The sequence below is a fragment of the Bos mutus genome, chromosome 8 (genome assembly GCF_027580195.1).
Source record: "Bos mutus isolate GX-2022 chromosome 8, NWIPB_WYAK_1.1, whole genome shotgun sequence".
Taxonomy (NCBI): domain Eukaryota; kingdom Metazoa; phylum Chordata; class Mammalia; order Artiodactyla; family Bovidae; genus Bos; species Bos mutus.
The window spans coordinates 12,892,888-12,919,965 of NC_091624.1; the positions used below are offsets into that span (position 1 = coordinate 12,892,888).

Genomic DNA, 27,078 nt, shown 5'->3' on the forward strand with positions numbered 1-27,078 from the left:
GCATGTCAGCTATCACAGAAAGTTCTATTGGACAGTGCTGATCTAGACCCTCTGTTTCTAGGCACAGTGTGTGGTTTATTTTTAACCCTCAATGGCAACCCACTCCAGTATTCTTGCCTGGGAAATCCCATGGACAAGAGGAGCCTGGTGGACTACAGTCCATGGTGTCACAAAGAGTCAGACACGACTGAGCGACTGACACTTTCTTCTTTCTTTCTTCACTAATCACTTCAATTTGTTTTATCAATAATAATAACAATAATAGCAAATGTTATAGCCATGTATTCCAACACTAATTTTACCCACTTGATCATTTGCTGCAAACACTTTGACTGGCTATACCTCTTCACTCATGGATGAGGAAAAGGACAAAAAACTTCTATCTGGTTTCTTTGAATTTTTTTGGTAAGTAAAATAAAAATAGAGTATAACATACAGATAAAGTTCAGGAATTCACTATGAAAAACAGAACTAAATCCTCGAAAGCATTTGTTATATGTACTTACCATATGTAAATAAAACACTGAAATGGTGATGAGAAATGAGATAAACAAAGGGGAGAAAAGAAAGCAAAACTGCCTGAGAAGCTCAAAGGAATCAAGAGAAAACTGTATGAAACAAAGAAATATTGTAACAAGAAAAATAAATGCAATGCTAGGATTCTTTTTTTAAAGGGCCAGTTTTTAGGTGATTTTTAAGAAGTTTTTTTAACTGAAGTATAATTAATTTACAATGTTGTATTAGTTTCTGGTGTACAGGAAAGTGATTCCATTATATATATCTGATTTTTCAGATTACTTCCCACTATAGGTTATTACAAGTTATTGAATATAGTTCCCTGTGCTATACAGTAGGTCCTGTTTATTTTATATACAGTAGTGTGTGTATTTCAATCCCAAACTCCTAATTTATCCCCCCCTCCCCTTTGGTAGCCATAAGTTTATTTTCTATGTTTGTAAATCGATGTCTATTTTGTAAACAAGTTCATTTGCATCATGTTTTTAGATTCCACATATAAGTCATGTCATGATATTTGTCTTTATCTCCTTAATTCATCCAGGATTCATTTTTAATTGGAAGTAGAAGAAAAGCAACACTGCAGAAAACCAATGATGTGAAAGAAAAGCTTGAGACATTTCCACCAAATTCAGAAGGAAGTAGGATGAGATAAAAATAAAAGAATAGAATGTGTCCAGAAAAATGATGAACCAACAGATGAATAACTTTTTTCCCCAGATATACTATTCACCAATGTAAAGCAATAAACGTTCCTTGAACTGAAGAATATTTGAGTATTCAAATTAAAAATGTTAGCTAAATAACAGATGAACCTTGGTGAAATTTTACAATTTGAAGGATGAGGAAAGTAGTATAAATAGCTTATGGTATTTTTTAAAAATTGAAGTATAGTTGATTTACAATGATGTGTTAATTTCTTCCGTACAGCAAAGGGATTCAGTTATACAAATGTATGTATACGTGTGTGTATTCTTTTAAAAATTCTTTTTCATTTTGGTTTATCACAGGAGATTGAATGTAATTCTCTATGCTCTCTAGCAGGACTTTGTTGTTCATCCATTCTATATATATTTCTGGTTTGCATCTGCTAACCCCAACTCCCAATCCATCTCTCCCTCACCCCCAACCCCTTGGCATCCACAGCTTGTTATCTATGTCTCTGAGTCTGTTTTTGTTTCATAGATAGGTTCACTTGTGTCGTATTTTAGATTCTACAGATAAAGTGATATCATATGGTATTTGTCTTTATCTTTCTGACTTACCTCACTTAGAATGGTAGTCTCCAAATCCATTCATATTGCTGCAAATGACATTACTTTGTTCTTTTATGGCTGAGTAGTATTCCAGTGTGTGTGTGTGTGTGTGTGTGTGTGTGTGTACAGACCACATCTTCCTTATCCATTCGTCTGATGAGCATATAGGATGTTTCCATGTTTTGGCTATGGTGAATAATGCTGCTATGAAAATCAGATCAGATCAGATCAGTCGCTCAGTCATGTCCGACTCTTTGCAACCCCATGAATCGCAGCACACCAGGCCTCCCTGTCCATCACCATAGGCGTGCACATATCTTTTTGAATTACAGTTTTGTCTGGGGAGGTGCCCAGTAGGATTCCTGAATCACATGGCAACTCAAATTTATTTTTTTGAGGAACCTCTCCGCTGTTTTCCATAGTGGCTGTACCAATTTACAATCCCTAGGGTGTCTTGTTTGTACTTAATGTTTCCTAACATGGAAAAAAACATACGTGGAAAACAAGTTGAAATACTGGCATACTTTACTAATTTTCTGCTCCCTGGAGGAAGGTGGCTTCGATAGAATCATAATAGGTATCAATTCACAGAATCAAATTTTTCTTAAAAGATGACTTATAAGTTTCTCCAGTTGCTGTCTTCAGTCAAGGTTGGCCACAGGGAGTAATTACAACTCAGGTTGTGCTGAGGTTGGTGTTATATCTACATGTGGTTTAATTAATGGAGCCCAAGGGCATATATTGTACCCACGTCAGCATTGTTGTAACCTCTCTTTTTCTTTCAAGATCATTTTTCAAAGCAGTTCTCTTGTGGTCTAACTTGGAGGGTGTGGGGAGAGGGGATTGCAATCTTGTGTAATGGTGATGGATCTCGGGTGTTAGAACAAGGTTACACAACCCTGCATTTTTATCATTCTAATGACTCTTACTGGACAAGGGAAGCTTACTTCCCTGCCAGATATTTATACAAACTAATCAGAGCTTGATACAATACAGATGGTGATAACCTTTCGCTATACAAAGTTCACATTGAGTTTCTTGTTGGCCACAAAGGGTTTGCCTCATTCAATATTCTGGACAAAAAATTCCATTTCTTAAATGCTTTTCAAAGGATTGCAGATGATGTAAACTATTTCAGGAACACGAAGAGGAGAATCAAGAGTTGGTCCTCTACCACATTCCACCAACATTACCACAGATCTATTTACTTCTTAAATCTGTGGGACGAAAAAATGTTTTTATTGAATTATGTTCTTATTCAAGTATGATGAAACCCAGAGATTGGGGGAGGGGTAAATTATTTTCAGTAAATCATCCACTCCCCCACCTCGATCGTTAAAGTACATTCCAAACCCAGATCTTGTGTAATTCTTTGCTTGGACTTCTAGGCCTGCTATTCTTCTTACTATTTTAAGCTTAATATATTGTCTTGCCAACAGATATAATGGTTCCCGTAACAGCAGTTCTGTGCAAGAAAAGAAAAATAGAATCACAGCTTAAAGAGTTTTATACATAATAAGTAGTACAGCCAGAAGTCTCTGCAAATCCTAACCTGGATATTAAGGAATGTTATTGACAGGAGTTAAAATTAATATTGCAAGATGGTATTTGTGTCAGAAGGATGATAACAGCACACAAAGAAAGCTTTATCTTTTTTGTGCAAACCTATACAACATACAGCACACACACATACACACACACATGCTGTATATTCCCACTGCTCAATTAAGACCAACCTACTCATGAACTCTCTCCAGCAAATCCTCGAATTTATCTGCTTCACTTATTCATTCATTCATTCATTCATTGAATAAATATTTATGAGCATATACTCTGTGCCAGGCACTGTCAAGAATATCAAACCAAAAAAAAAAGTTTACATTTTTTCCGCTTCTCCTCGCCATCACAATTGTCACTTTTTCAGTGTCTTGCTTACCATTCATTGTCACAGCCTTATAGAAGGGAGAGAGAAGATGAGCAAAAGCTTTTAGGGGATGTCCATAGAGGTTACGTTATGATTTCCATGTGGAACAACTCAGACAGACTTTATCACTTTAAGTAAAGGGCAAGGGTGGTGTAAACACAACTTGCCCATATTTTGACGTACTAGAGCTAGGGGCTCCCCTTTGAAACATATGTATAACTTTAAAGACACAAAATAATGTCTCACTTCATGCCATCCAAAACAGATAATTGGATTTTTCCCAAGAGGTGACACTGAACTAAAAAATGTGTGTGTGTTTCAGTTTATTTCAGTTATTATTTCTATTGAGAGGACTTTTTGCTTGAGTTGTGTGCTGCTGCTGCTAAGTCGCTTCAGTTGTGTCCGACTTTGTGTGACCCCATAGACGGCAGCCCACCAGGCTCCCCCGTCCCTGGGATTCTCCAGGCAAGAACAGTGGAGTGGGTTGCCGTTGTAAGTGCACGCACACACACACACACACATATATATATATGTATCATACTTGATATATTTAAATTCAACTCCAGTTATTATTTTTACTGATACACTTCTTTGGCCAGAAGGATAGAAGGAACTTTCTTCAGACTGGCTTCTGATTCACTTTGTTGTGTCTTTATAGTGTTTAAGTGCTTCTTTGCTTTCTGTCATGATGGAATATTCCAAGCTCACGTTGTATATTTCTTGACCTGAATTAATCATTTGTTCAAGAATTCTTGGTTCCTCTCGGTGGTAAATGGTCAGTGTTCTAAGGATGGTCATTTCTCGTGAGGCTGGCCCTTGATTCTGTCTTTTTGCTTTCTGGCCTCTGTGTCTTTGAAGAATTTGATAAACTGACTCTCAAGCTGTATTGGAGAAGAGAATTTTCAAGGTTAACTGCAAGCTTTTTAAAAGCGGAAATAAAAGAATGTTAGACTTCCCTCACCAGATATGAAAAAAATACTATGAAGGTATGGTAACCAAAACTATGTGGTATTGACCAAGAGTAGGCAAAGAAGTCAGTAAAACAGAATAAAAGAGGCTCTAGCCAGGAAAATAACAGGTCAGTCAGTAAACGATTTGAGGAAAATGGCTTATGAAGTTGGATAAAAATAAAGGGAGTATCTACTTCACATCAAAGAAAAGTGTATGGATTTAATAATTTTTTAAAGAAAAACAGAAGTATTTGAGAAAGAATATGAGAATATTTTAGGGAGGGGAAGCTTTCTAAAGCAGTATACAAGAAGAGACAACAGGTAAGATGACACCAAGGATTTTGGACTGAGCACTGGCTGTACTATGGGTTGCTGTTTATTGACTGACTGTTCACTGAGTTGAGCTATTCCAAATCCTGAAAGATGATGCTGTGAAAGTGCTGCACTCAATATGCCAGCAAATTTGGAAAACTCAGCAGTGGCCACAGGACTGGAAAAGGTCAGTTTTCATTCCAATCCCAAAGAAAGGCAATGCCAAAGAATGCTCAAACTACCGCACAATTGCAGTCATCTCAAACGCTAGGAAAGTAACGCCCAAAATTCTCCAAGCCAGGCTTCAGCAATATGTGAACCGTGAACTTGCTGATGTTCAAGCTGGTTTTAGAAAAGGCAGAGGAACCAGAGATCAAATTGCCAACATTCACTGGATCATCAAAAAGCAAGAGAGTTCCAGAAAACCATCTATTTCTGCTTTATTGACTATGCCAAAGCCTTTGACTGTGTGGATCACAATGAACTGTGGAAAATTCTGAAAGAGATGGGAATACCAGAACACCTGGTCTGCCTCTTGAGAAATTTGTATGCAGGTCAGGAAGCAACATTTAGAACTGGACATGGAACAACAGACTGGTTCCAAATAGGAAAAGGAGTTCATCAAGGCTGTATATTGTCACCCTGCTTATTTAACTTATATGCAGAGTACATCATGAGAAACGCTGGACTGGAAGAAACACAAGCTGGAATCAAGATTGCCAGGAGAAATATCAATAACCTCAGATATGCAGATGACACCACCCTTATGGCAGAAAGTGAAGAGGAACTAAAAAGCCTCTTGATGAAAGTGAAAGTAGAGAGTGAAAAAGTTGGCTTAAAGCTCAACATTCAGAAAACGAAGATCATGGCATCTGGTCCCATCACTTCATGGGAAATAGATGGGGAAACAGTGGAAACAGTGTCAGACTTTATTTTTCTGGGCTCCAAAATCACAGCAGATGGTGACTGCAGCCATGAAATTAAAAGACGCTTACTCCTTGGAAGGAAAGTTATGACCAACCTAGATAGCATATTCAAAAGCAGAGACATTACTTTGCCAACAAAGGTCCATCTAGTCAAGGCTATGGTTTTTCCAATGGTCATGTATGGATGTGAGAGTTGGACTGTGAAGAAGGCTGAGCACCAAAGAATTGATGCTTTTGAGCTGTGGTGTTGGAGAAGACTCTTGAGAGTCCCTTGGACTGCAAGGAGATCCAACCAGTCCATTCTGAAGGAGATCAGCCCTGGGATTTCTTTGGAAGGAATGATGCTAAAGCTGAAACTCCAGTACTTTGGCCACCTCATGCGAAGAGTTGACTCATTGGAAAAGAGTCTGATGCTGGGAGGGATTGGGGGCAGGAGGAGAAGGGGACGACAGAGGATGAGATGGCCGGATGGCATCACTGACTCGATGGACGTGAGTTTGAACTCCGGGAGTTGGTGATGGACAGGGAGGCCTGGCCTGCTATGATTCATGGGGTCGCAAAGAGTCAGACACGACTGAGCGACTGATCTGATCTGATCTGATCTGATTCACTAAGTGTGTACTATTTGCCAAGCACTGTGCTAGACATTGGGAATTAAGGAATTGAAAAATAGACAAAAATGCCTGCCTTCAAGGAAGTTTCATTTGGGGACAAGACTAGGCTTTTGTCTGAAGTTGTCCTTGCCTTTGTCACCTCTGAATACATTTGAGCTGGGCTGCAAGGAGGTTGAATCAAGTGACCTCCTTGTCTCCCTCCCCCTGCCCTTCATCGCTAGTCTTTGTCTCCTCCTCTAAATAAGGTGTGGATGGTAGAGTTCTAAAAGTTTTTCCTACCTATTTTCTAAGATATCACAAGGTTACATCAGGAAGAGAAACTGTGTTTATTAAAAAAGAAAATATTTTCCTATCCACCAATTAAGATCTTTTTCAAGTATTTTTTTTTCTAATACCAACTGTCATTTCTATTTTGAGACTTCACCCGATGACAGAAAACTTCAAGCAAACTCAAATAAGACATTTCTCAAGGACTTCACTGTTGGAAACTGAGCCACATTCAGGAAGGTTTTCCTCTTCCCTTTCACTCTCTAGTTGAATCTAAGCTTTGGAGCTTCTGCAAAGCGGCAGCGTGGGAGGAGTTGTCCACCCCTCAGTCCTGACATTCTCTGCACGACCATCCTCTGGAATTGTCTCAGTTCTCTCATCAGTGGTCACAATGATCATTGTTGGTCGTCTGCATATGGGTTTGTCATCTTTGTCACTTTGGTGCAGTCATATCTTATGGCTTCCAGGATTTCTTCCAGGATTTCTCCTCTCAGGCAGTTTGAGAGAGGCATGGGTTCCATGGTCCATGCTGTCAGCCACTTAGTTCAGTTCAATTCAGTCGCTCAGTCGTGTCTGACTCTTTGCGACCCCATGGACTGCAGCATGCCAGGCCTCCCTGTCCATCACCAACTCCCGGAGTTCACTCAAACTCATGTCATGAGTTGGTGATGCCATCCAACCATCTCATCCTCTGTCATCCCCTTCTCCTCCCGCCTTCAATCCTTCCCAGCATCAGGGTCTTTTCAAATGAGTCAGTTCTTCGTATCAGGTGGCCAAAATATTGGAGTTTCAGCTTCAGCATCAGTTCTTCCAATGAATATTCAGGACTGATTTCCTTTAGGATGGACTGGTTGGATCTCCTTGCAGTCCAAGGGACTCTTAAGAGTCTTCTCCAACACATCCTAAATATTGCAGGACTGCTCCAGAAGTCTTCACATTGCACTGATTCTCTCTCCTAAGTCTCTCCAGGAATATACAAGACTCATCAGGTCCTCTTCCCTTGATCATCCCACATAGTTATGTTCTGTTGCCTCATATCACTGTGACCAGTGGCACTTCTGTGGGACTTAGCACTATCCTAAATAAGCACATGGAATGAGAACTCATACATCCCTATACCCATCCCCATAAAGAGATGTCAGTCATACTCCTTCTGTGACTGGGTTGGGAGATACGGAGAGATTGGTGTAGAGGAGAGAACCTCACAGCAATATCTAAAATCTCTTGTTCTCGAACTCTCTTTCTCTCCTTGGAGTTTTTTTTTTTCTTTATTATTTTTTACTTGTTATACAACTTTAAAGGTTGCATTCCAGTTCCAGTTATTATAAAATATTGGTTTTGTCCCCCGGGTTGTACAATACATCCTTGTAGCCTACCTTACACCCAGTAGTCTGCACTTCCCACTCCCCTAGCCTTATCTTGCCCCTGCCTTTGTCTCCCCACTGGTAACCACTAGTTCATCCTCCATATCTGTACGTCTGCTTCTTTTTTGTTATATTCACTAGTTTGTTGTACATTTTAGGTTCCACATAATACCACATAGTATTTGTCTTTCTTGTCTGACTTATTTCACTTAGCCTAGTGCCCTCCAAATCTATCTTGTGGAAGATGTCAAATTTTCTTTCTTTTTTATGGATATGTAATATTGCAGCCATGAAATTAAAAGACGCTTACTCCTTGGAAGGAAAGTTATGACCAACCTAGATAGCATATTCAAAAGCAGAGACATTACTTTGCCAACAAAGGTCCATCTAGTCAAGGCTATGGTTTATCCTGTGGTCATGTATGGATGTGAGAGTAGGACTGTGAAGAAAACTGAGTGCCAAAGAATTGATGCTTTTGAACTGTGGCGTTGGAGAAGACTCTTGAGAGTCTCTTGGACTGCAAGGAGATCCAACCAGTCCATCCTAAAGCAAATCAGTCTTGGGTGTTCATTGGAAGGACTGATGCTGAAGCTGAAACTCCAATACTTTGGCCACCTCATGCGAAGAGTTGACTCATTGGAAAGACCCTGATTCTGGGAGGGATCGGGGTCAGGAGGAGAAGGGGACGACAGAGGATGAGGTGGCTGGATGGCATCACCGACTCGATGGACATGAGTTTGAGTGAACTCCAGGAGTTGGTGATGGACAGGGAGGCCTGGCATGCTGTGATTCATGGAGTTGCAAAGAGTCGGACACAACAGAGTGACTGAACTGAACTGAACTGAATATTGCATTGTGTATATATACCACTTCTTTTTATCCATTCATCTGTTAACAGACACTTAGATTGCTTCCTGATCTTGGCATTTGTGAATAATGCCGCTATGAACTTTGAGGTGCATGTATCTTTCATTTTTTTTTTTTTTTTTTTGCTTTCTTCAGCTATAGACCCAGGAGTAGCGTTGCTGGGACATATGGCAGTTCTATTTTCAGATTTTTGCACAGCCTCCATACTGTCTTTCACATTGGTTGCACCAATTTACATTCTCAGCAGCAGTGTACATGTGTTCCCTTTTCACCCCGTTCTCACCAACGTTAGTTACTTCTGTTCATTTTGAGGAGAGTCATTCAGAGGTTCTTTCCTTGTCTGGAGTGAGGAATTAGCTCTCATGTACCGAGTATTCATTCACATCTTCTGTCACTCATCAAGAGGGTAGATTTTTAAGCTTTAAGAGCCAAGCATTTTGATGTCGACAGTAAACAGATCTTATTATGATTAGTTTATGCCAATAAATTTGAAGCTAAATGAGGGGGGCACTAAGACTTTTGAGACTGTCGATTGAGCCCCTTGGTGTGTGTCCTTGGTAAATGTCTCCATTAGTATCTCATGTTTCCCTGCAACACACACCTGTCCTCAGTTCCTGTCTTCAGTGTGGCCCCTCGGCACTCTTTGTTTTTCTTTATTTCACTGTTTTTTTAATTGAAGTATAGTTGATTTACAGTGTTGTGCCAATCTCTGCTGTACAGCCAAGTGACTCAGTTGTACACATGTATACATTCTTTTTTTCATGTTCTTTTCCATTGTGGTTTATCGTAGGATATTGAGTATAGTTCCCTGTGCTGTACATTAGGACTTTGTTGTTTATACTTCACTTGGTTTTGGCGAAGGAGTGGAGTGAAGTGTTTGAATACCTTTTCTCAAAATGCTGGCTTTCCAGATGTTTTCCAGAGTAATTTTTAGTTTGTTTATAAATTCAGATTTAACAGCGTTATCTTTTGCTCATAGACTCTAAAACAAGTTGGCAGCAATTACTGAATTAGAATAAATCCTTCTTGATTATGTACCAATGAAATATATTTTCTATAGACATGAATCTTAAAATCTGAGAATCTAGAGCTTATAGTTGAGTCTGTCCCCTAAAATGAATTGAGGCAAAGTTGTTTTTAAGATCATAATATCTTCTTTTAACATTAACAGAACCCTAGGTTCCAATGTTGCTCTTCTTGAATCACTGCCTAAAAACATGGAATTCTTTCTAAGGACTTGCCAGAAAATGTCCCCTGGTGCTTCTTTACCTTTCTGACCCATTTCTAATGAACAGCAATATCAGCGAGTTTAATTATAAACCAGGCCAACCATTGAATCTTCTGTGCCTCTACAGTATGATATTACAAAATATCAATGGCAATAAAATATACACCTTTTTAAAAAGGCTTGGTTTTTTTCTTTTTATGTATGAGAAGGAATAGCATGTAACACTATAAAGCATAACTCACTTATCCTAAAACATTAAAGCCCAACTAACAAATTGAGTGAAGCGGTAGTATTTTCTCATGAAGATAGGACACCACCGAAAAAACAGCTGATTTTTGTGCTGATACTGGGTGGTCCAAAAAAGACGAAGTGTTGAAGCAATTCTCCAATTTTGGAAGAACAGTGGAAAAACAAATAGAGGAAGCAAGTGAGCCATGGTTAACTCTGGAAAAGACGTATTCTGCTAAATTTTCTTCTGGTTCAGCTTTTACTGTTTGAGCATGAGGTGGTTCAGCTAGGTAGGTAAGTGGGTAGCTAGCTAGATATGCTAGGAAGTAGATATATAGGACTCAGATTTGGTCCAAATTTTGAGCCTGAAAATCAATTTAAAAATAGCTTAACAATAATTGATAATACAAATTCATTCCATAAACATTTGTTGCTCTTTATTAGCAAGCTCTATGCTAAGTAATTTTTATGGACTTCTACAGTGGCTCAAACAGTAAAGAATCTCCCCTCAATGAAGGAGACCTGGGTTCGATCCCTGGGTTGGGAAGATCCCTTGAAGGAGGGCATGATAGTCCACTCCAGTATTCTTGACAAGAGAATCCCCATGGCCCGAGCAGCCTGGTGGGCTACAGTCCATGGGGTCAAGCAGAGTCAGACATGACTGAAGCAACTTAGCACGCGTGGCAATAATCATAGTGATGATGAGGACACTGATGATGTTACAAAATGCTTTTGAGTTTTATTATGGTTCTGTGAGAAGACTGTCGTAGGCGCTTATCTGCCTGTTTGTTTTACCCTCACTGATCAGCGCTCCATTCCTCACGCTTGTAGAATGTTAATGCTGGACACAAGCACTCCGTTGCCTAGTAAGGGAGGCGCAGAGTAGGACACACACAGTACAGACTCATACTAACTTTCTCTGTTTTGTTACAGCAAATTCTTCGTCATTCTAGAGAAAACTCAACAAAAGTTATATTTCTCATTACGGATGGATATTCCAACGGGGGAGACCCAAGACCCATTGCGGCATCACTGCGAGATTTTGGAGTGGAAATATTTACATTTGGCATATGGCAAGGAAACATTCGAGAACTGAATGACATGGCTTCCATCCCAAAGGAGGAACATTGCTATCTGCTCCACAGTTTTGAAGAATTTGAGGCTTTAGCTCGCCGGGCATTGCATGAAGGTAATGGAAGCTTAATGGCATACCACAGTGCCTTTATATGGGGTTTCCTTCTTGCTTACTGCTTGAAACCCACCCCGCAGGGAAGGCAATACCAAGCCCTATGGGGTCTTTGCTGAGCGTGTTAGCCATGCACCCCTTGTGTATTATGAGATGTGTTGAACTTCATACATAGAGATGACACTCTGACCTTGCAACAGGAGTATTGTTTTGTTTTTTAACAGCTGTGATATATTTTCACTAAAATATCCGTATGCTTCCACCCAGGACCATTAGAATCAGGGGAATGAATGGAGGTGTGTTTTAAGGCCACACACGGAGTCAGGAACCTTGACTTAGATTTCATCTACAGTTATCTGGAAGGATGAAGTAAACATTGAGAGACAGCCTTCGTGAATCTCACCAGAATGTTTCCAGAAATATTCGTGAAGATTAGAGGGATAATAAATACTTAACACATATTTATTGACCTGATGACTGAGCGACTTCACTTTCACTTTTCACTTTCATGCATTGGAGAAGGAAATGGCAACCCACTCCAGTGTTCTTGCCTGGAGAATCCCAGGGACAGGGGAGCCTGGTAGGCTGCCGTCTATGGGGTCACACAGAGTCGGACATGACTGAAGGGACTTAGCATAGCATAGCATATGATATGCTTATGGATAAACTGAAGAGCAGTGAGAGCAACAGAGGATAGCATCAGTAAATCCATTCATTAAGTTCTTTGCACACTGTTTATAGTGATGTTTAGTTGAATGACTTAAGTCAGATGATGAACTTCCAGGTGTAGTATGGGCATGTATGTTACTGTGATCCAGAAGAGAAAGTGTAGATTTGAAGTAGGGGATTGAGGATATAGCCTCAGACCAAAGCCATGGAGCAAATTAGGCTTGATCTTTCAGATATCCATGTAAAAGATTCAGTTTGATGGGTAAATCATGGCAACACAAGATTTCCTCACAATTAGTGATAAACTTCCCTGGTGGCTCAGATGGTAAAGACTCTGTTGCAATGTAGGACACCCAGTTCAATCCCTGGGTCAGGAAGATCCCTGGGAGAAGGGAATGGCTACCCACTCCAGTATTCTTGCCTGGAGAATTCCATGGATAGAGGAGCCTGAGGGGCTATATAGTCCATGGGATCACAAAGAGTTGGACGCAACTGAGTGACTAATATACACACAAAATAAATGGGTCAGCTCTACTGTAGTTCCAACAGAAGAGTTTGGAGCAGCATCTCAGGCTACCTGTGGATATAGCAAAAAAAAGTCCCAGTCAGTCAACTAGTAACTGAGTGGCTTTGACCAAATTATTTAGCTTTTGTACTCCTTAGATTTCTTATTGATGAAATAGGATAGAAGAAGACTATCTACTTCATAGGTTTGTTCCAAGGAATACATGGATTAATACATAGAAAGCGACTAGAAAACTTACTGAGGGCTTATAATACTAAGCTGTCAATGACTGTCCATTATTGCTATTATTTTAGGCAATTTATCTAACATCTGTGACCTTCAGTTTTCTCTGCTTTTAAAATGGAGCTATTATAACATGTGCCATATAGTTTTGTCAAGAGGATTAAATGAAATATTTCAATTTCACCAATGTAATATTTGGCACATGGCAGAAGTTCACTACCTGGGACTTTTTTTGTTTGTCCTTTTCTCTGGGAAAAGTGATATGTTGAGTGGGAAGACAGAATGGCTGTTGCACTAGCTGGGATTATGAAATTATGAGTGTTATTAGCTGTGTCTTAGAGGACTTGTTTCCAGTCCTACCAGCCTTCTGTCTTGGAGGATGGGGGCCTTCTGCCCTAATGTGAGTCAGAAACTGGATGGGATAGAGTCTTCAAGGAAAGGATTTTGGTTACCATATTGCAACAGGGTTTTGAAAGGCATAACTTTTATTACTGTAAACTAGAATCTAAAATGTGTACTACTCTGATGGAGTTTCCAGATTCTGTAATAAAAGATCCTGTTTTTTCCTGAAAAATGTGATCAAAGCAAAAGAAATTAACCTCATTTCCCCTGTCTTGATGTTCTCTGAAGTTGCATCCTTTTTTTTTTTAATAGTTTTTTATTTTCATACAATTGTTAAAGTTACTTTCCATTTAGTTATTGCAAAATACTGGCTGTATTCCCCATGTTGTACAATACATCCTTGTAGCGTAATTCACATCCAATAGTTTGTGCCTCTCACTCCACCACCCCTCTATTGCCCATCCCCCTACTGGTAACCACTAGTTCTCTGTATTTTGGGGTCTGCTGAATCTACTTTCAATTTGGATGAATCCACTTTTTAAGATTCCCAGGGTGGTTCTAGTGGTAAAGAACCCACCTGCCAACACAAGAGACTTAAGAGACACAAGTTCAATCCCTGAGTCAGAAAGATCCCCTGGAGAAGGAAGTGGCAACCCACTCTAGTATTCTTGCCTGGAGAATCCCGTGGACAGAGGAGCCAGGAGAGCTACAGTCCATGAGGTTGCAAATAGTTGGATATGACTGAAACAACTTAGTGTACTTTTGGCCTCAAGACTGTCTGTGTTTGTGGCCATTCTCAGTGGACGTAGGTTCTAGAATAATAGCTTTCCCCATATACAAGTTGTTCACTTATCTCTTCCAGACCTAAATGCCAGTGCACCAATCTTACAGTTCCATTTTTCTTGCTCCCTAGACTTCCAGATCAACCTGTGTCTCAGAGGTAATTCCTGGGTGCCCATGTTGCATACCCACACCACAGTCTATTGCGTGGGGCTTTAATAGGGTACTTGGCTGTACTAGTCTCTTTCTCTTAGGGCTGGAATCTTCCCTTTACTTTGTCCCTGTCTATTATTGTTCAGGTCTTAATGCGTTGAGAGAGATGTTCCGTAACTGAGGCCATCACCTGTCTCTTTTCTGGGTATTCATTAGCAGTTCATGTGTATTGCTGAAACTCACCCATTTGAGTTCCTACTGTGAGCCCATCACTGTATCTGGGCCTACCACCATGGACCTAGTACTGAAATTGAGGCTGGGACTTTTGAACCTCTTCCACAGGGTAAATAGAACTTACTGTGTGCCTGATTCTAGGCCATCGATTCTTGGTAAGTCATAATCAACTTTACCCTGCCCTGTTAAGTCACTTTCAGAACAGGACAGCTCTGCCTGGGTTCTTGAATTCCCAGCATGGCTCACTTCAGAGCATGGCTCGAGTAATCAGTAATGGTCACCTTTTACATGTGAAAATTTATTTAGAATTGAGAGACAAACCAGATCCTAGTTCTGTGATTCAACGTGTGTGGTGCCATTGTTTCAGTCTTCAATCAAATAATTATAGAAGTAAAGGTATGTGTTTTAAGTCAGTTGCCCGTAATCAACACTCTTAGGCAGCAGTCAGGGCTGCAGCTTTATTTGTTTATTTGAGCAGGGACTCTAGAAATCTGGTTACTGCTGCCTGACCTCATGCTGGTGGGGAAGCCAGGAGACTGACCTGGAGAACCGACTGCATAACTTCCTGCTGCATCTGGAGATTCCTCGCTGAAATGACTCAATTTCTGCCTGACCCTGCCTGGCCTGGAGAACTGGGGATGAGGTCCCAGACTGAAAGAGCTTAACCGGCTGCACCAAATCCCCAGCCTGTGCTTGTGCAAATCATACACTTTGCTATTCGGATGGGAGTGGGGAGCGATTGGGAATTTGACGGAAATGAAAAGATATTTCCTCGTAACGAGAGAATGTAACATTCCACTGCTCATTCCTTTTTTTTATGACCTCCCTGTCGTATGTGCTTGTAGATCTGCCTTCTGGGAGTTTTATTCAAGAGGATATGTCCCATTGCTCCTATCTGTGTGAAGCCGGCAAAGACTGCTGTGACCAGATGGCAAGCTGCAAATGTGGGACTCACACGGGTCAGTTTGAGTGCATCTGCGAGAAGGGCTATTACGGGAAAGGGCTCCAGTACGAATGCACAGGTGAGTGTCTGGTCTGTGTCGACTATATCAGTTGCCTTGTTGCTCTGTAGGAAAGGAGCCCCGCGCTCAATGGCTTAACCACAAAGAATTTAGTATTGGTTTTAGATTTTTTTTTTTAATGTGGACCATTTTTAAAGTCTTTCTTGAATTTGTTACAATATTGCTTCGTTTTTATTTTGTTTTTTTGGCCATGAGGCACTTGGGATCTTAGTTCCCCAACGAGGGATGGAACGTGCTCCCCCTCCATTGGAAAGCAAAGTCTTAACCACCGGACCACCCGGGAAGTCCCAAGAGTATTTGATATTGCTCATGAATCAGTGAATCAGTTGGGCAGCACGTTTGGTCCTCAATTTGTGGTTGACCCTGAGTAGGGTTGGCTGCCCTGCTGATCTTACCTGAGTTCTCTCACCTGTTTGCGCATCAGCTAGCTGGGGACCTGGGGACTTGCCCAGGCTTGCCCAGGACGTCTAGGGTGTTGTTCATGTGGCTTCTCAGACTCCATGAGGCCCCCCAGTCTTGTTCACGTGGTGGGCACAGAGTTCCAAGAGGAAGTGGAAGGCTTCACGGACCTCTTGAAGCCTAGATCCAGATCTGGGAAGGGGGAAGGTTTGGGGCTTTTTATTTGTAATCAGTCAATAGCCAAATTGTCAAAATATGCTTCATCCTCTGTGAGAGATTGAAACAAGTCGGATTCTGGTCCTCAGGGCACCTGGAGCTTGTGGGATTGTCACCAAAAAATGTAACATTCACTTTATGGTCTTTTAGCTCCTCATAAGTCTCCACAAAGGAACATCAAAAAACTCTAAAAGTGACATCACTTCAAAATGGAATTCACTTCTTTGACATCTGTAATTTTACCTCTAGGTTTCCTTACCATAATACCTTTGTAATTTTAGTATTTTGTTAGAAAAACAACTTAGGATTCTTGTGTTTTAAATTATATTTTAGGAGATATCGACTATTTAGAAGTAGTGTGTGGTTTTTCTGTGACAGCATCTTATTTGTTCTACTTTACTTAAAAAGCAGCATGGTTTTTAGAGGGTTTTTTTGTTTCTTTTTAAACAACTCTTCCGTGGTTTGCTGCTTGGGAAAAATGTATTCCCATGGAAATTAACACCCACCAGGAGAATTTCCGGGCAGTAGGCTTACTTTATACTGTCCGGTGCGGCTGTTCACTGCTTGTTTCGTGTGAATGTTGTTTCATTTTGACATTTGGAACGTAGGTAGGTCTGCTCTGTAACACAGAGACGTGGCTCTTCCAGGGTTGAACTTCCCAGTTTTGACCTGATCTGTTTTTCTCTCTTTTTTCTTCTCCTCGTGGAACATTTCTTTTTGCTTTTTCTACTTGCTGTTATTTGTTTTTTAAAATTGAAGTGTAGTTGATTTACAATGTTGTTCGTTTCTGCTGTACAGCAAAGTGATTCAGTTATACATGTATACATTCTCTTTTTAATCCTCTTTTCCATTGTGGTTTCTCACAGGACATTGAGTACAGATTCCTGTGCTGTACAGTAGAACCTTATTGATCCTTGCTGTATATAAGTGGTGGCATCTGCTGGTCCCAATCTCTGATACTGACTTTCATTCTCATTGCCCCCATCTCCCTTCCCTCAGTTTCTTCTCCTCCTCCCCTCCCCCATCCCACTGGCCCTGATCCCATCTGGCGGACACCCTTCCTGGGTGCAAGCATCCACGCTTGCCCAGCAGAATCACTCCTTTCTTGGCCCCGTTCCCATTCCACCCAGCAGGATTTCTCATTTAAGCGGGGAGAAAAGGGGGGTTGTAGAGAGTCAGCCCAACTGCCTCTGAGTTGGCAAAACGCCTCCCCTTGAGTCTTCCCACACTTCCATGAACAGCACAGCTTGGCAGCCTCCCTGACGCCCCCTCCTTCCCTCCACCCTTTCAAGCCCACCAAACACAGTCAGAAGCTCTCGTTTTCTTTGCTGCATGCTGTAGTCAGCACGTCTGTTTCCGTGTGGTCCGAGACTGAGCTGTTCCCTGCCAATAAGCTGCTGCTGAGTGGCTGCCCAGCAGCCTCAGCCATGCTGTGCCCAGCCCCTACCATTCCTGGGCACTGTAATCTTGCATCCCAGGGGACAGGCTGCATGAAGAGAGGGAGGCAGTTCACAAACCCACTGCCCCCAGTTACCCAAGTCCCTGTGGCTGCCACCAGTTGTGCATTCCAGGCTGAAAGGCACAGCTGTCTTTAAGATGTATGCAGTGGGTGGGCCCATCAGTGCAGCCTCAGCAGAGGGGACAGAAGCGCTTTGGCTGCTGGTTCTAGCCAGGAACACCAAGCACAAAAGGATTCATTTATCCATCCCTTTGCTTCAGTTAGTAAGCCTTCCTTATGTGCAAGATTTCAGCTAGATCCAGTTCATTGATATAAAAGTTGATGTTATCATCTTCGATATTTGTTTCTTAGGGATGGGAGAAAGTGGTATCGGAACTCTGAGTTGTGCTTTGCACACTTGTGGTAGGCTCTGCTCATCACTGGTTTCTCCTGCATGCTACGAGCTAAGAAAATAAATTATAACCTTCCCATGACCTGAAAGACTCATTACTAGACTCTTACCGCTTGGAAAGGCAGAAAGAAATATTGGCTCTACATCATCCAGTACTGAAAACCTGGAAGCCGTGAGCCCCTTTTAAAATACAGTTAGTTGATAGATGTTCCTGAGCACTTTCTCTGTGCCAAGCCCTGTGCTAGGCACCAGGCAGGGGTTCAGTGGGCCGATAGACATGGTGCCTACTTTCTAGGAACTTACAGTCTAGCTACACAAAGCGATTTGTAATCGCAGACTGTGCTGTGTTGATACAGTATGAAGGAGGGATCCCAGGGAAGGTTAGGCTAATATCCTACTCTCTAAACCGAGATCTGAAGGGTGGCTAGATGATAGTTATTTTTTTGCTTCAGGAGAGAATGTTACCTTTTGTTCAGAATAGTTGGAATTCTGAGCACTTGTCCTCATCGTAGAAACAATGCCTTTCCAAAGCAAATCATATCTCTTTAGAGCCAAAAGAAACCTTAGAGATTATCTGCTCTAAACTCTTTATTCTACAAGAGGAAATTGAGGTCTCAGGGAAAGGTGAGTATTTTGCTCAAGAGGGCATATCCCACCTGCAATCAGCAGGACCCAGGAAGGGACCCAGGACATTTTTCTCTAAATCCTATTCCCAAAATATCATACTGCTTATTTTGCATTTTTTTCCTGAAAAGCTTCTTGGATTCATTGCTTTTCAGAAACCGTAAACACTGAATTGTACTCAAAGTGTTTAAAAAATGCAGAAAGACTGGCTCACTTTCAGCCTCTGACACAAACTATGTCACTTTGAATGATTAAGTCCTTCTAATTCTCTGTTCCTTCTGTAAAATGGGCTTCGTAATCGTATAGTTTTATATGTGTGTGTGTGTAGTTGTGTGTGTGTGTGTGTGTGTGTGTGTGTGTGTGTATGTGTGTGTGTGTATTCTTTGTCATCTGATCCACTGGGTGTATATATACATATATGTATGTATATATACATACACCCAGTGGCTCAGATGATGAAAAGTCTCCCTGGCTCGGGAAGATCCCAGTGGAGAAGGGAATGGCTACCCACGCCAGTACTCTTGCCTGGAGAATTCCATGGACAGAGGAGCTTGATGGGCTACAGTCCATGGGTGACAGAAGAGTCAGACATGACTGAGCAGCTAACACTTTGAGTTTCACATGTGTGTGTATACATACATATATGTGTGTATGTACATAGTGGGTTGGCCAAAACATCCATTCAGACTGTTCTGTAACATTGTATAAAAAACCCAAACAAACTTTTTGGCCAACCCAATATATATGTATACTTAAGTATATCTGCAGATATGGGTATGTATATACATATGTATAGATAGATGGTTGGGTAATTGAGAGAATACACTTGGAGTGCCTAGGACAGTATCTGGCATGTCAGTTCTCAATCAGTGGTAGTTACTGTTATGAGATAATATTGTGAGAAAACTAATGAATAAACACTAAAATGCTAATCTCAAGAACGAGATACTGGAAGATAAAGGACAGCATCTCTTTTGTAAATCCTGCTCTTCTGGGTGTGACTAGTGGCCTTCACTTGAGAAATCATGCTGTCGGGAGGATAAGGAGAATCCCTGCATGCAGGTGAGTATCATCAAGAAGCACTGCAGCTTCTAAAGGTGGACAGCATATTGACCTAATGAGTATCCAGTGAAAAGCAAGAATCCTGCATGAGAAAAGGCAGCAGGATAATGTGCCATTGTATACTGAAGTAGAGATTGTTGGCTTGACTGGGGAAAAGTTACATGCTGAGGCAAACTGTATTTGTTAATTCGTAGAAAAGCAGAATACTAGAGCTAGCTATAAGTGTCTTTCTCAACATTCACTTGGGAGATGAGGAAAGTACATCCCACGAAGGAAGTTTTTATTTTTTGGTTGTAAGTCAGTGCTTTATGAAAGGCTGTTGATATTTTGTCTTTTTTAAAAAAAACTGACATAATTCATTTTCATTTACTGCAGGTATTTTGTATAATTCAGAAATTCAGGTATGGGATTTTAATACTACATGAGCAGGTTTAAAAGGTTGAGGAAATATCCTTCTAGGATTAGTTATTGAACTTAAGCTAAGGGAAGAAGACTCAAAACCTGTGGAATCTAACAAAAAGAAGGTGCTTCCAGTTTCTAGCTCTAGGTTTACTTTCCTCATTCTTCACAGTCAACAAAGGCATTTGAAAGTGATGAAGAGGCTGATGCTGATGATAGCAGTAATAACTGATGATGAGGATAATAATAATAGCCAATATCAATATTTTAGTGGCACTTGCTATATCTCGGGCTTCCCTGGTGGCTTAGCTGGTAAAGAATCTGCCTGCAATGCAGGAGACCTCAGTATGATCCTTGAGTTGGGAGGATCCCCCGGAGAAGGGAGCGGCTACCCACTCCAGTATTCTGGCCTGGAGCATCCCACGGACTATACATCCACGGGATTGAAAGTCAGTCATCCATGACTGACTCTCACTTTACTGTATCTCAAATACCATTTCAAGCATTGATATATATTAACTCCTTAATGTTCAAAATAACTCTCAGGAATAGTGTTCCACTTTAGAGACAAGGAAACTAGAAGTCTGAGAGGTTAAGTAACTTATCCAGAGTCACACAGCTAATAAGAGCTGATTTATGAACCAAAATTGTCCGGCTCTGGAGTCTACCATCTAGCCACAGAGATAGACATTTAACCAATAAACACAATTAAAAATATAATTGCAAAGTGCTGTTATTTAATTTGACCCTTATGAGAGCATCAATATTTGTTTACTTTCAACCCACGAGGTAGCAGTTTCATGCAGTTCAATCTAATACAAGGCAGGAAAAGAAGAGACTGAATGACAGAAAGGACTAACCCGATCTTGCCACTGCTTACAGTTTTTTAATTATTACTCATTATGGAATAAGCTGGGCTTCCCTGGTGGCTCAGCTGGTAAAGAATCTACCTGCATTGTGGGAGACCTGGGTTTGATCCCTGGGTTGGGAAGATACCCTGGAGAAGGGAATGGCTACCCACTCCAGTATTCCAGCCTGGAGAATTCCATGAACTGTATAGTCTGTGGGGTTGCTAAGAGTCTGAGATGACTGAGTGACTTTCACTTCATGGAATAAGCTACAAGTTCCTTAGCAGAGCACAAAGGTTGTATGATTTGACCTCTCTTTACCCTTTGAGCTAAAAGCTGGAACTAGTTATAGTTCCCCCAAAATACCACATGATTTGATCTCTCAGACCTTTTTTCCTGCTTCTTCAAGTCCCCTTTCCCACCACAACTGTTTGCCTTGTTCCTACTTCATCAGACTAGTGATTTAATGGGCAGTGATTTTCTAGTTCACTGTGCATCCCCATTGCCTGCTTTCAATGCCCATCAAGAAAACAGATGTAAGTATGAGGCCAAGTTTAATACCAGAATCTTGAGCAAACAAAGAACTCATTATCTAAATCTGAGGCAATTGCCTGGTGTCCACATCCGCCTTGGGCAGCATGGGATTCTTAGCACAAAGGCACGTGATAAGACTTTTTAAGAATGTATTCAGTTTACTTGAATGCAAAATATTGACATTTGGTTAACTTTTGTCAACAATTAATCAAATACAGTGCATGGTAATGGTTAATTCCCTGGATGAGTCATTTTAAAAGGCTAGTTGTGCATAGCCAATGAACTCCTCTTGTAAATCCAAGCAGTTGCAGCTGTTGTGAATTTCCCCTCAAGGGATTTGAGAGACAGTATGGAGACAATAGGCATCTTGAGGACACTGCTTTGCAGGCAAGGCTCCGTTTCAGTGAATTTGGAATGGTGAGCAGGTTGAAAATTATACCTGGATGGGGGCCAAGGCCAAGGACCAGATAATGAGCCAAAGCCCCAGTTATATTATTTTTCATAAAAGGAGGATACATAATAGAAATGGAAACAGTGAAATATTTACATGGAAATATCTTATTACACATGTAAATATATGCACACAAATCCCCACCCTCACCCTGCACACACACTCATTTTCCTGTCTAACTACTATATCATTTCTTTGGAAAGAGAAAGGACAGAAAGCTGTAGACATTCTTGAATAGAAACCAGAACATTTGGAAATCTTGTTCTCTGAGCAGAGCGTGGCTATTTTTTTCTCCCAGAAAACTTCCCCGGCTGTGCCTAATAATGGATTTGTAAGGTGTAAGGAATTTGTACAATGTATTCCTATTCACTTTTTTATGAGGGAATATTGCTGGCATGTTGACAGTGGCTCTCATCAGCTTGAGGAGGATGGGTCACTGCTGCCTGGACGGGGCTAGTTTGGTTTGCCACTGAATGAGGTAGGGATTCAGTCCTGATGGTGCGTTTTCCAGTCTATCATAATTGTTAAAACAGGACAACATGTATCATTAGACTGTAGGTGTGAAACACTACCCAACTTCAAAGTCAGAATACTGTATTTCAGTTCACTTATTGTCTTCTGCAGCTCTGTGACTTCTGTTTGGTACTTTACTATAGTTTCTATTTCTTGTTGAAGTTCTCACTGTGTTCGCTCAGTTTTCTTTGAGTTTGGTCAGCATCTTTATGACCGTGACTTTGAACTCTTTATCAGGCAAATTATATCTATTTAAGGTGTTTTCTTTTTTTCCCTGAAGTTTTGTCTTATTCCTTTGATTAGAACATATTTCTCTGTTTCATTTCCCTTGTCTCTGTACATTGCTTTCTATGTGTTAGATAAAACAGACAGCTCTCTCAGTCTTGAAGAAGTGGCCCCATATAGGGGATGACCTGTATCTTTCAACCCTCCCCAGCTCTTGGTTGTCTCTTAAACTTTTGTGATTGTCCAAGCAGCTTATTTTATTGTACTTTATTATTAAAAAAAATTTACTGGAGTAGAATCGCTTTACAATATTGTGTTAGTTTCTACTGTGCAGTAAAGTGAATCAGCTCTACCCATACGTATATCCCGTCTTTTCTGGATTTTTTCCCCATTTAGATCACCATAGAGCATTATTGTGGAGAAGGAAATGGCAACCCACTCCAGTATTGTAGCCTAGAGAATCCCATGGACAGAGGAGCCTGGTGGGCTGCTGTCCATGGGGTCGCACAGTCAGACACGGCTGAAGCGCCTTAGTACGCATGCATGCATTGGAGAAGGAAATGGCAACCCACTCCAGTATTCTCGCCTGGAGAATCCCAGGGACAGAGGAACCTGGTGGGCTGCCGTCTGTGGGGTCGCACAGAATCAGACATGACTGAAGTGACTTAGCAGCAGCAGCATAGCATTACTGAGTCGAGTTCCCTGAGCTATATAGGACAGCCTATTTTTATTTTTATGGCATCCGACTCCAGTACTCTTGTCTGAAAAATCCCATGGACGGAGGAGCCTGGAAAGCTGCGTCCATGGGGTTGCTGAGGGTCAGACACGACTGAGAGACTTCACTTTCACTTTTGACTTTCATGCATTGGAGAAGGAAATGGCAACCCACTCCAGTATTCTTGCCTGGAGAATCCCAGGGACGGGGAACCTGGTGGGCTGCCGTCTATGGGGTCGCACAGAGTCGGACACGACTGAAGTGACTTAGCAGCAGCATTTTTATTTTTAATGGCTCCCATTAGTTGAGGGTGTGCCAAAACCTGCAGGTGTTCCAATGGGGAGGGATCTCAGTCAGCACCTAGATTCAGGCTGTTTGGAATTCATACCTTCAGGCAGCAGCTTTTAAAGTATGCAAATACATACAGTCTACAAGTGGAACAAGTGGAAGACTCACTGGCTGCCAGAGCCAGGCCATCTGGAGGTGTCCCCAGTGGTAGTCACAAAAATTGGGGCTCCAGATGAGTTTCTAAACTCCTCTCCAGGAGGCCATCAGCAAGGTGTGGCGAGAGGAGAGAGCAAATAAAGATGGCATCCAACTGCCTGGGTTCCCTGAGAGCACCTCTCTAGGCCTCTGTGTGCTTGGCGAACTTGAGGCTACCCCCCAGGCTCCAGAAGAAGCAAACAGGCCTCTTTCATAGAAAGTCAGGGCAATGTTTCAGTCTATAGTCTGTGCAGTGCTCTGGGGATGCTAGCCTGCCAGAACAGTCTCTCCCATTGTTATAAGGCCCAGAGGACTCCAAAGCAGTTAACCCCCATCCCCACCACCATCTCCAGAGCCTTGCAATCCAGCAGCATCTCCTGGGAGGCAGCCTCAAAACCCGGCCACCAGAAGCGTGTGAAGCCTCCCTCTGGGAGATTCTGGCATTTTGGTTTGTCCAAGGAGAGCATGAAGTTAGCACCTCCCCTTGGAGAGCTCTGGAAAAGATTGTAAATAGCATTTACACGTGGATTTAATTAGAAACCTGCCCTTTGGGCTGCAGCTAGAAAGCTTAATTAACAGAGAACGTCGTGCTCCCGGGAGCTAAAGCCTCTTCCTGTCTCTTGAGGGCGGAAGCGGTTTAAGAACTTTTTCTCCATTGGTTGCTCTTTCTCCTTTGGGACCTACAAGCATAAGTCCCGCCCACTTCCAGAGCCGAGCAATCTAGGGGTAGCTGCTACTGAGCAGCCACAAAAACTGGGGCACTGGCCATGTTTGAAAGCTCCCCTTTTGGAGGTACTGTGGCTATAGAGCATAGCAGAGGGAGAGAATATAGATGGTGCCTGTTGGGAGAAAGAAGGAAATAAGAAAAAAGATGGTATCCACTAACCAGCGTGAGGAAGAGAATGAGGGTAAAAGATGGTGTCCACCAGCCGGCAGGCCTCTGTGTGGGTCTAAACTCAGACGCTTTAAGATGAGCAAATGAACTTGAGTCGTATCAAATCTGGATGCCTCCGGACCCTCTGTCTCTGCGTTGAGCCCCGTGTCAGGTGAGTCATGAAAGACCCCATTAAGAGGCATTTCTCAGTTCCTTACAGTCTGTGGGTTTCTTGGACTTGAGCCCTGTTGGATTTCAAAGCTATATGTTTCGGGGTATTGTCTCTCAGATGCAAGTGTTACAAGTTGGGAGCCCACTGTGGGGTTCAACTCCTCCCTCCTCAGGGAGCAGCTCCAGGTTTTGAGTTCTCTCTGATTTGTGGGTGGCCATGCTGGGATGGGGTTTATGATGAGGTTTTGTCCCTGTTCCTCCTGCCTGCTTCTATGGGGGCTTTGTCTCCTTGGCTTAATGTGTGTGTGTGCATGCTCAGTGGTGTCCGACTCTTTGCGACCCCATGGACTGCAGCACGCCAGGCCTCCCTGTCCATCACCAACTCCCGGAGTTTACCCAAACTCTTGTCCACTGAGTCGGTAATGCCATCCAACCATCTCATCCTCTGTTGTCCCCTTCTCCTGCCTTCAATCTTTCCCAGCATCACAGCTTTTTCAAATGAGTCAGCTCTTTGCATCAGGTGGCCAAAGTATTGGAGTTTCAGCTTCAACATCAGTCCTTCCAATTATCACTCAGGACTGATCTCCTTTAGGATGGACTGGTTGGATCTCCTTGCAGTCCAAGGGACTCTCAAGAGTCTTCTCCAACACCACAGTTCAAAAGCATCAATTCTTCTGTGCTCAGCTTTCTTTATAGTCAAACTCTCACATCCATACATGGCTACTGGAAAAACCATACATAACCTTGACTAGACGGACCTTCTTTCTCTGGGGAATCTTCACAAATCAGGGATGACACCCGCGTTGGCAGGCAGATTCTTTACCACTGTGCCACCTGGGAAGCCTTGGCCAATGTGTTGTAGTTGCTTAGATGGCCTTTAGGTTTTTTCAGAGGAAATTGTCCCATATGTATTATAGCTGCAGATTCTGTGTGTGTTGTGGGAGGAGATGACCCGGGGATCCTCCTCCATCGCCGTCTTGAGCAGAGACCTCCCAAAGTCAGTATGTCGTTTTCTTTGGAAATATGCATAAAAATATACCCAATATTCTGAAATTGTCAAAAAAAAAGATTATGAACAATTCCTGCTTCTCACTGTAAAATATTCCTTGCTTCCTTCTTCTTTCCCCCAGTCACACTATAAGTAACTTTCCTATAGCAGTGAAAGGGAGACAGAGGGAAAACAATTAACACCTGATAAATAAGTAATCTTCAAATATTTTTGCTCATATAAACACTGAAGAAAGATTGAAAATGCATGTGCCCCTCATTGCTTTTTAAGAGGCCATCCAAACTTTTCAACAGGGTTTTTAAAGATGGCATTTCCATAGTACTGTATTGATGTTTAAAAACCATTGTGCAATTATACTCCAACAAAAATTTAAAACAAAATAAAACTGTTGTATTACTGTTAAACATTCCCACCAAAGTCTAAATACTAGAGCAAATTTGATTCTTTCTAGTAGTATCCATTTATGAACAAGCACTTAAATTTTTTTTATTGAAGTTGAGTTGATTTACAAGTGTTGTGTTAGGTGTACAGAAAAGTGATTCAGTTATGCATATACGTATTCTTTTTCATGTTCTTTTCCCTTATGAAAGTGAAAGTCGCTCAGTCCTATCCAACTCTTTGCAATCCTATGGACTATACAGTCCAGGGAATTCTCCAGGCCAGAATACTGGAGTGTAGCCTATCCCTTCTCCAGGGGATCTTCCTGACCCTGGGATCAAACCAGGATCTCCTGCATTGCAGGCGGATTCTTTACCAGCTGAGCTACATGGGAAACCCGCTTTTCCCTTCTAAGTTATTACAAAATAGTAAGTGTAGGGCCTTTCCTGGTAGTCCAGTGGTTAAGACTCTGTGCTTCCTCTACAGGGCACAAGGGTTTGAACCCTGGTCAGGGAACTAAGACCCACATGCCTAACAGTGCAGCTGAAGAAAGAGGAAAATACTGAGTATAGTTCCCTGTGCTATACAGTAGGTTGTTGTTGGTTTTATATATATTAATAGTAGTGTGCGTATGTTAATCGAAACCCCAGTTTATCCCTCTCTCACCCTTCCCTCTTTGGTAACCAAAAATTTATTGGTCTGCAAGCACCTTTTTTTTTTTTTTTTAAGTGCAGAAACTTT

General features: G+C 41.6%; 1 protein-coding gene across 1 annotated transcript in view; it reads left to right on the forward strand.

Annotated features, from left to right (window-relative positions):
• SVEP1 (sushi, von Willebrand factor type A, EGF and pentraxin domain containing 1) overlaps positions 1-27,078 on the forward strand; it is a 206,957-nt gene that overhangs the window by 24,104 nt on the left and 155,775 nt on the right. The window contains exons 2-3 of the mRNA XM_070375127.1: positions 11,386-11,641; positions 15,410-15,586. Coding sequence (XP_070231228.1) covers positions 11,386-11,641; positions 15,410-15,586 — 433 coding nt within the window. The remainder of the gene's footprint in view (positions 1-11,385; positions 11,642-15,409; positions 15,587-27,078) is intronic.